Source organism: Phyllobates terribilis, unplaced genomic scaffold, assembly GCF_046119375.1.
Source record: "Phyllobates terribilis strain yellow unplaced genomic scaffold, ASM4611937v1 Scaffold_100__1_contigs__length_5926523, whole genome shotgun sequence".
In the NCBI taxonomy this organism is placed as follows: domain Eukaryota; kingdom Metazoa; phylum Chordata; class Amphibia; order Anura; family Dendrobatidae; genus Phyllobates; species Phyllobates terribilis.
In genome coordinates this window covers 93,706-104,147 of record NW_027362860.1, presented here as the reverse complement: position 1 = coordinate 104,147, position 10,442 = coordinate 93,706, and the positions used below count along the sequence as shown (strand labels likewise).

Here is a 10,442-nt window from a genome sequence, read left to right as displayed (position 1 = left end):
ACCCTACGTGCACGCATCTATGTGTATGATACAGTGTTGGAGCTCCATCTGGCGGCCATCCTAGTCACTCACACCTATTGATCTTGGAGTATGTCTGACGTGCTCAGTCGCATTAGACACAAACATAAATATAATAATATCTAGACCGGGTCTCGTCCCTGATGTATTAACCTGTTGCATTCACCCCATTCTTAGGTCATTTGATAGACTATCCGTTACTTCCGCTGTCAACGTGGCTTCACTTCCGCTCAGGTCACTGCTCAGCTCCCCGTACCGGAGCTCGGGCTGCTGCAGGACAGGATGAGCGGCGGGCAGTGCGCAGGCGCAGATCGCTTCCAGTACCTGCAGACTCTGGTGACCGAGTTTCAGGACACGGATAGCACAGGTGATGTGTCCATACGCAGAAGTCGCAGGGAATAAGACGTCGTTCAGAAAGGCTCCTTACACATCACATCAGACACATGGCATAAAAGCTCATCCATAGGCTGCCATGTGAAACCAATACATGGATATATTATAATATTGCACAAAATAGATTTTTGTAGCCATTGACTATTGTATTGAAGGCGGAGCAGAGTGCGCTAAACGATATATAAGTACCTTCCTGGAGCGTGGGAGGACATGGGCAGCCATCAGGGGCCATAGCATGGTCCACTGTACCTACAGGAGGGTTTTCTGCTGAATGGACACAGCAGATGTGATCACTAATGTGCACCCAGTGCGAGGCGCGGCACATACTAATGTAAGGTGTTCTGGGCATTCGCCAGTGCCTGAGGCCTCGCTCTCGCTTGCAATTAAATCGGACAAATGCAATCCGATAAAAAAATCAGATTGCATCCGGACCAATTTGATCCTATGCTTGCGTTCTCAGTGGCGTTTTTTATTTAAACTCCGATGAAACATCGCACTGCACTCTGATGTCACCTGAGTGCAGTGCAATTCATGCCGACACCAGCAAACAGGAGATGGAGAAATTACTTTCCCCTCCCCAGCTGTGCTGTGATTCTCTCATGTGAGAGGACTGGAGCACAAAGCACTGATACTCGGCTCACGCTCGCAGTAGAGCAGGAGCCAAGTGTCGTTAGCATATCGCATCCGATAAGATACGCTAATGGCACTCCGGCCTAACTGGGAAAATCTACACCAGATAACAACCATCCTAATGACCATCCTGGTGATATCTTATGGGTAGAACTCAGGCACTGAGGAAGGAATTTGTACAATTCATTTGCTAGGATTTTTTTTATAACCCCAAAATCTCTTTTTAAGGGAGTCGGTCAACCCAAATGTGCACTTCAAACTAACCACGTACAGTGGGGAAAATATGCATTTGATACACTGCTGACTTTACAAGTTTTCCCACCTACAAAGAATGGAGAGGTCTGTAATTTTTTTCATAGGTACACTTCAACTGTGAGAGACAGAGTCTAAAAATAAAAAACAGAAAATCACATTGTATGATTTTTACATAATTAATTAGCATTTTATTGCATGAAATAAGTATTTGATACAATAGGGAAACAGAACTTAATATTTGGTACAGAAACCTTTGTTTGTAATTACAGAGGTCAGATGTTTCCTGTAATTCTTGACCAAGGTTGCACACACTGCAGCCCGCTCCTCCATACAGATCTTCTCCAGACCTTTCAGGTTTCGGAGATGTCGCTGGGCAACATTGAGTTTCAGCTCCCTAAAAAGATTTTCTATTGGATTCATGTCTTTAGACTAGCTAGGCCACTCCAGGACCTTAAAATGCTTCTTACGGAGCCACTCCTTAATTGCCCTGGCTGTGTGTTTCGGGTCATTGTCATGCTGAAAGACCCAGCCACGACCCATCTTCAATACTCCTACTGAGGGAAGGGGGTTGTTGGCCAAAATCTCACGATACATGACCCCATCCATCCTCCCTTCAATATGGTGCAGTCATCCTGTCCCCTTTGCAGAAAAGAACTCCAAAAGTATGATGTTTTCCCCACAGTTGGGACGGTGTTCTTGGGGGTTGTACTCATCCTTCTTCCTCTAAACACAGCGAGTGGAGTTTATACCAGAAAGTTCTATTTTGGTCTCATCTGACCACATGACCTTCTCCCATGCCTCCTCTGGATCATCCAGATGGTCATTGGCAAACTTCAAACAGGCCTGGACAATTGGTGGCGTGAGCAGGGGGACCTTACGTGCCCTGCAGGATTTTAATCCATGATGGCGTAGTGTGTTTCTAACAGTAATGTTTGAGACGGTGGTCCCAGCTCTCTTCAGGTCATTGACCAGGTCCTCCCTTGTAGTTCTGGGCTGATTCCTGACTTTTCCCAGAATCATCCTTACCACACGAGGTGAGCTCTTGCATGGAGCCCCAGACCGAGGAAGATTGACAGTCATCTTGTGTTTCTTCCATTTTCTAATAATTGTGCCAACAGTTGTTGCCTTCTCACCAAGCCACATAACTATTGTCCTGCAGCCCATCCCAGCCTTGTGCAGGTCTACAATTTTGTCCCTGGTGTCCTTAGACAGCTCTTTGGTCTTGGCCATGGTGGAGAGGTTTTGAGTGTGATTGATTGAGTGTGTGGGCAGATGTCTTATACAGGTAACGAGTTCAAACAGGTGCAATTAATACAGGTAATGAGTGCAGAGTATGAGGGCTACTTAAAGAAAAACTAACAGGTCTGCGAGAGCCAGAATTCTTGCTGGATGGTAGGTGATCATATACTTATTTCATGCAATAAAATGCAATTTAATTATTTAAAAATCATACAATGTGATTTTCTGGTTTTTATTTTTAGATTCTGTCTCTCACAGGTGAAGTGTACCTACAATAAAAATTACAGACCTCTCCATTCCTTGTAGGTGGGAAAACTTGCAAAATTGGCAGTGTATCAAATACTTATTTTCCTCATTGTAGCCTTGTAGGAAATGGAGCAACAATAAAAATTATTCTTTTTGTTTTTAAATCTGATACTAAGTTGCCCCAAAAAAGAACTACTGCAATATGCAAATGAGGGTGCTCAGTGCACCGTTGGTGTGGAGCACAGAAATCACTCTCTCCTCACCTCTGACATTGCTCTTTTCCTATGCTATCACTTCAGCGCAGGAGAGAGCACAGAAATCACTCTCTCCTCGCTTTTGACATTGCTCTTTTCCTATGCTATCACTTCAGCGCAGGAGAGAGCACAGAAATAACTCTCTCCTCGCTTTTGACATTGCTCGTTTCCTATGCTATCACTTCAGAGCAGAAGCGAGCACACAAATCACTCTTTCCCCGCCTCTGACATTGTTTGTGTCTTCTGCTATCACTTCAGTGCAGGAATGAGCACACAAATCACTCTCTCCTCACCTCTGACATTGCTCTTTTCCTATGCTATCACTTCAGCGCAGGAGAGAGCACAGAAATCACTCTCTCCTCGCTTTTGACATTGCTCTTTTCCTATGCTATCACTTCAGCGCAGGAGAGAGCACAGAAATCACTCTCTCCTCGCTTTTGACATTGCTCTTTTCCTATGCTATCACTTCAGCGCAGGAGAGAGCACAGAAATAACTCTCTCCTCGCTTTTGACATTGCTCGTTTCCTATGCTATCACTTCAGAGCAGAAGCGAGCACACAAATCACTCTTTCCCCGCCTCTGACATTGTTTGTCTCTTCTGCTATCACTTCAGTGCAGGAATGAGCACACAAATCACTCTCTCCTTGCAGCTGACATCGCTACACAGCTATACCCCAGCAATGCCATCAGTGAGGGGAGAGTGATTTGTATGCTCTGTCCTGCACTGAAGTGATATCAGAGACAGCAATGTCAGAAGTGAGGAGAGAGTTGTGTGCTGCCTCCTGCACAGTGTCAGTGTACATATAACAGAGGTTTATCTTCAGATAGCGCTGGCTCTAGGAAAGCTAGCACTGTTAATTAACTTGAAAGGAATGGCTGTAATCTATATATGTGGGGTGGTACAGTGCACTTATATATTACAATAAAGTTGTTTTTTGGGGGCATCACAAGGACAGGTTTAAAAACGAAAAGAACTATTGTTATTGTTGTTCCATCTCCTTTTCGGCTATGTTGTTAGTTCGAAGTGTACATTTCGAGTGCCGGTCTCCCTTCAAGCTCAATGACACTGACATCCAGGTTTCTACTACGGTGGAGCTATGTCATTTAAAATGGAGATATGATAAGGGCATCACTGGATTTCATGTATGGGCACAAGGGGAGTAGTGTCTTCATTTCATTCAGGAATAATGGCAATCACAATAATTGCTAGGCCTACTCTTACTGACTTTACTTTTTTTTCTAGATGCCAAAGAACAGGTCTTGGCAAATCTGGCCAACTTCTCGTATGACCCTAAGAACCTCACATACCTTCGACAGCTGCAGGTTCCAGACTTGTTTCTGGACATGCTGACTGAAGATAATGAAACCTTGGTGGAGTTTGGAATAGGTTTGTGTTACCAGTAAAACATTACATATTGTGGTTGGAAAGAAAAAATAAAATCTTCGATAAATACATTCAGATCGATAAAACCTACTGAGAAATATATTCGATAGAAATGAAGTAAGCTCACGTCAATGAGATAGTCGTGTGGCTCCAGTGATGTCAACTGAAGCTTATGGGCCTCAGTGCAAAATCTCCAAGAGCGTCGTCAACCATAACTGATCTTTATTACTATAGGTTATCCTATATGGGTGAAAGGGACATTTTGGGCCCTGCCTGACTCCAGGGCCCAGGTGTTATTGCAAGTCCTGGACTTATTATAGTTACATCCCTGTAAGACTCCATCTACTCATGTCACTCCTCGTAATCTGGAGGTTAATGTGGTTGGGCTGAAATACCCGGCACAGACAATAGACATTAGTTGTTTCCGGGAAACCCCTGAAATTCAGACATTAACACCTGTAACACGGCTTCTGGGGTACTTTCATATATAGACAGGAGAAGAAACGAGCGTATTGGCATAAAAAAGCTTTATTAGTAATTCATATAAAACTCCATTAATAAATGGCAAGAAATATAATGTAAAGTGCAGACATGCAGATCAAAAGACCCCACTTAATCTATAGCCCAAAAGGAAGGGTAATATAGATATATTCAAGAAATTACATAAATATCATAAAACATACAAGTATTACACACACATCCTCGAAAATGGAGGAAATGTAATAAGTATTAAATAATAATGAAAAGACAGTAGGGGCAGAGAAGAGAAATAAACCGGGGCAGAAAGAGGTGGTATACATGGACAATTAAATATACCACTAAATATATGGGGATCACATATACCATAGTCCTGTACCATTAATCAGCTGCCGTAGTGCATGTCATGTACAGGACAATGGTGACTCACCCCAAATATTGTCACATGTAGAAAGGGGACCACATGAGGGCAGGTGTCTGTCGTGGAGGGCAGCCTTGACGCGCGTTTCGCGGGTGCTTTTTCGAGAGGCGTAGGTAAGAGAAGCACAAGGACCTTTTTAAATACATAACTCCGCCCCCTCAGGGCATCACATGTGTGGTCATGTGATGATTGAAGATGGCCGACAATGGAATGGTGTGAACGGCGCATGCGCCGGGATAATCTCCACCCCCCTCGGCCCCACACCGCCCATCAAGACGTGGGCGCAACCCGGAAGCATCGCTAAGACCACATCCGGGAGGCGCGCCGACGCCATAGAGATAGATGACGCGAGGACGAGGGGCGCGAGCCACCCAGCGCATGCGCACAGCAGCATTCCACAGCCGTTCCCCGTATGAAAATGCAACGGGCCCCAGCTCCGTGCATCAGCTTCCATATAATAGATGACATAGGGGATAACAACATATAATGGTCACTGTAGTGGAAAAAGACCACTATAGTTAGAGAAAAATTCAATAGTAGAAAAGTATAGAACAGGAGGGGGGAAGGAAAGGGGAAAAGAAGGGATAAAAATATACGAAATAATACATATCAATAGAGCAATTTTCAAAGAAAACAAAAAACAACAAACTGATGAACAGACAACTATATCATTGTGGATCATTCATCCAAAGAAATTGCTGTGGAGGAAACTCCGATATCCCAGATGTCTGGACATCAGAACAAAGGTCAGGTGGGGTCCTTGAAGAAAGATCACAAACAAAGAAATAAGCAAGAATTAAAAATCAATAAAGAAGAGATTAAAAAGACAGAAAACCAAATTAGCCCCCATATGTTAGAATATACAGCAGGGTTCGCAGGAGAGCACATCAATCAGGTCCATCAGATATCCCATTGTCCAAGAGTAGGACATGGAATAAATCAAATGGTAAAATATTAAATAAATTGCAGAACTAGGATGAGTCAAATCAAAGAAATGGCGCAAACCCCAGGCTCTCGTTCAAACCCCGTGGCGCCATAGTATCCAAGGTAATGATCCACCTCGCCTTCTTTTGTGCCAGGAGGCGTTTGGCATTCCCACCCCGAGAGCCCAGGCCAACCACATCAATGCCCCGTATTTTCAGTGACCGCGGATCACAATTGTGAGCAGTCCTGAAATGTCGAGGCAGTGTCTTGAGCTCCCGGGGATCAGTGGCCGACCGGGCCGCACCAATGTCCCTGACGTGTTCAAGAACCCTGATTCGTAACTCCCTAGATGTTAAACCAACATATATTAACCCGCACCCACATGTGGCGTAATATACCACATGTGTGGTGCTACAGGAAACATAGTGGCGAATATCAAAGTGGCGGGAGCCGTCAGAGCTCGTGAACGACGTACTACGTAGGACATTGGCGCAGCCCACACAGTGTCCACATGGGAAGGTACCCATCCTAGGGCCACGGGATCCGAAAGGATTAGATATAGGGGGAATATAGTGGCTGGTGACCAATAAATCCCCTAGAGTGCTCTACCGTCGTGGTGTCATACACGGAGCTTCTCCAATGTATTCCCGAAGGGAAGGCTCCGCATTCAAAATGTTCCAATGCCGAGAGGGGATCCGCCGCATAGCTCCCCACTCATGATTGAATGTAGAGATGTAGCGGATCCTCTCCGGTACCCTATGTGTGTGTCTGGGAGGGGGATGAATGAGTTGGTCACGGGAGGTGTTACGGGCCCTCACATAGCCACGTCCAATACATCGATTGCTATAGCCACGTTGTCGGAAGCGTTCAGCCAGATCGGAGGCCCGTTTCTCGAAGTTAGAGTTTGTGGAGCAGATCCGCCTCATTGACAAATCATGTGCAGATGTAGCATGTATCAGAGAATTCACTGAGGTAGGCTTTCTGAATAAGTCAGTCTGGATCCGATATTCTGAATCCACTTCTTTCATGTAGCTCTTGGCTACCCAACCTCATGCCAAGTAAGTGTTAAGGATTCCTGATAACGTCGGTTATTTTTACTGATTGAACTGCTTGGCTGCTCAGATGCATTGTCATGTAAGGCCTCGTTCAGACATCATTGGTTCTTCTCATATGCATAATACTGAACAAATTTTATCAGAGTTTGGTCCATGTGTCAGTTTTTAGCAATTTCATCAGCTTTTCTCAAATGCAAAATAAAGTGATAGAGGTTTCTCAAGCGTCTCCTATCAGTCATTCAATGAAAAACTAACAATACAGGGATGGCATCCGAGTGTTGTCCGATTTTTTTCTTGGACCCATAGACTTGCATTTGCGAGTTTGATAAGTGACTCAGATCAAAATAGGACATATCTCTAAGATTTGGTGCTGATTACTCGGTTCACAAAAATGCATGGACATGTGAACCGTCCCACAGATTATAAGGTTAAGTTCCCACAATGAGTTTTTGGTTGGCTGGTTACTCCTGGGAAGATTCACCACTGTTCCATGTTCACTGTGGTTCGCTGGAGTCCCAAAGCTTTAGAAATGGCTGTATATCCTCTTCCAGACTGATAGGTATCCATTACTTTTTTCTCATTTGTTCCTTCGCAGCATGATGTCTAGCTTTTGAGGATTGTTTAGTCAGCGTCCCAAAGATGTGATAAACAAGTTAATTTATCAGCAGAGGAAGAAAATCCAGCAAGACGATCTCCAATAAAAGCCATATTTATTTAGTTTATTTAAAATATTTCATATCGCCAAATAGATGCGGTTTTTTAGGTCACAACCATCCAGATCGTCTTGCTGGATTTTTCTCCTCTGCTGATTACTCCTCTACTTGATTCTGTGGATCCGGGCACACGATCTTACAAAAAAGGGTGAGCTGACTTCTTTTTTTAGATTTTTTCTTAACAGTTAACTTATGTTTTGGGAGGGGGGGGAGGGTAATCACTTTTTCACACAGGGCTCTGTAGGTTTGGATTTATTTTTCCCTTAATAATAAAAAACTTCATTTAAAAACTAATTATGTTTTTACTTGTTATCTTTGTCTAATATTTAAATTTGTTTTGTGATCTGAAACATTTAAGTGTGACAACCATGCAAAAGAATAAGAAATCAGGAAGGGGTCAAACACTTTTTCACACCACTGTAACTAAGAGTTGTATCCATGAAAAATACTGGGAGAACTCGTATGTGAAAACCTGATGTCTGAATGAGCCCTTAGAGTGTGAAAAGGCAGTTCAGGACCGTGGAGAAGATGATTGATTTTGTATTATAGGAGCTGTGTTATAGGCCAACACATTTCTATGGGACTGTTGTAACAGAACCTGTTGAACTCAAGAATCCTAGGCAATTAGGGTGATTTCACACGTATGATTAGTGGAGGCCCAGCCTCTGTGACCTCCAGTAATGAGAATGAAGGGTCCTCAGCTCTGTTGCAGTGTTCTTCTCTGCACAACGGCACTCAGGTCACCCAGGGTGCAGGGAACTGCAGCACTTGAGCTCTCTATTCAAGTGAATTGGGGCATCTGTAGTTACCGCTGGGTGTTAAGGAGTAGGGAATATTGCACTACACCATTCCTGCAGCTGCTTCATTCTCAAGATCAGTGGGAGTCTGAGGTTGGATCCCCACTAATCATAGAGTGATGACATATCCTAGCTTTTATACCTTCACATTACTAGATGGAAACAACTTCAAGGAATTTAGTATGTAGAAGCAACAGGAAAATCTGATCACAAGGAGCTCATGGAATAATTCACTTTTTTTTTCTTTTCTTAGGAGGCCTCTGTAATTTATGTCTGGATAGCGCCACGAAGAGTCACATTTTGGCTTCAGGGGGTCTAAGCCTTGTGATCAACTGTCTATCCAGTCGTCGTGAAGAGACAGTTCTCTCTGCTATAACGACTCTCATGTACCTGAGTACAGCTGCTTCCCGCACAGAGATTACCACCAAGCCTGTTGTGGAGTGCATGCTCAGATTCTCACTCTCCACCAGCCGTAGGCTTAGCAATCTAGCCAAGGTTTTCCTGGAGGACAATTGCACTGAAACACAAGTGCAAGAAGCCCGGACTGTAAACCAGCACACTGCACTCGGCATACCTCTGCCCAAAAACTGACTGATCCATGATTTCCCAGAGACTACAAACACTTGTGCCAGTAATTATGTTCTGCTTCTATGAGGACTCGTGTAGTTACCATAAATGTCCCATGCAATTGCATTTAGAAACATTTTAATATGCTCATTAAAATATTAAGAACAGCCTTTCACACCTCTGCCTGCACATCTAGCAGAATGTAGGCTACAACAAGCTTAAAGGGGTTGTCCGGTGAAAACAAGTTATCACTAATCCACAGAATTATTATTATAGCGCCGTTTATTCCATGGCACTTTTCATGTGAAAAAGGGATATACATAGCAAAAACCATTTGCAATAATCTTAAAACGAGTCAGCAAGTGGTACAGGAGGTGCGAGGACCCTGCCCGCGAGGGCTCACAATCTACAAGGTATGGGTGAGGATGCAGTAGGTGAGGGTAGAACTGGTCGTGCAGCGGTGGTTACTGCAGGTTGTAGGCTTGTCGGAAGAGTTGGGTCTTCAGGTTTCTTTTGAAGGCTTTCATGATAGGCGAGAGTCTGATATGTTGGGGGAGAGAGTTCCAGAGTAGCGGGGATGCATGGGAGAAATCTTGTATGTGATTGTGGGAAGAGGGGAGTAGAGAAGGAGAGCTTATGAGGATCGGAGGTTGCGTGCAGGTAAGTACCAAGAGACTAGGTCACAGGTGTATGGAGGATACAGGTTGTGAATGGCTTTGTATGCCAGGGTTAGGGTCTTGAACTTGAGTCTCTGGGCAATGGGGAGCTAGTGAAGTGATTGACCGAGGGAAGAGGCCGGGGAATAGCGGGGGGACAGGTGGATTAGTCAGGCAGCAGAGTTTAGGCTAGATTGGAGGGGTGCAAGTGTTAGAAGGGAGGCCACAGAGCAGGAAGTTGCAGTAGTCGAGGTGGGAGATGATGAGGACATGCACTAGTGTTTTTGCAGATTCGTGGTTGGGGAATGTGCGGATCCGGGAGATATTTTTGAGTCGGCAGGAAGTGGAAAGGGCTTGGATATGTGGTTTGAAGGAGAGATCAGAGTCCAGGGTTACCCCGAGGCAGCGAGCTT

At 44.4% G+C, this 10,442-nt stretch overlaps 1 protein-coding gene across 1 annotated transcript; it reads left to right on the top strand.

Annotated features, from left to right (window-relative positions):
* The first annotated feature begins 212 nt into the window (after window positions 1-212).
* ARMC7 (armadillo repeat containing 7) lies at window positions 213-9,543 on the top strand. Its single transcript, XM_073663145.1, has 3 exons — window positions 213-385; window positions 4,279-4,422; window positions 9,060-9,543. The coding sequence occupies exons 1-3, from the start codon at window positions 301-303 to the stop codon at window positions 9,395-9,397; spliced, it is 567 nt and encodes a 188-aa protein (XP_073519246.1). The 5' UTR covers window positions 213-300; the 3' UTR covers window positions 9,398-9,543.
* The last annotated feature ends 899 nt before the right edge of the window (window positions 9,544-10,442 follow it).

What these genes read in the sequence shown, in the direction of transcription:
- ARMC7 (XM_073663145.1), top strand. Translation starts at nt 301, where the DNA reads ATGAGCGGCGGGCAGTGCGCAGGCGCAGATCGCTTCCAGTACCTGCAG. An exon ending in TCAGGACACGGATAGCACAG is followed by an intron (nt 386 to 4,278) that starts GTGATGTGTCCA and finishes TTTTTTTTCTAG; the next exon opens with ATGCCAAAGAACAGGTCTTG. An exon ending in CTTGGTGGAGTTTGGAATAG is followed by an intron (nt 4,423 to 9,059) that starts GTTTGTGTTACC and finishes TTCTTTTCTTAG; the next exon opens with GAGGCCTCTGTAATTTATGT.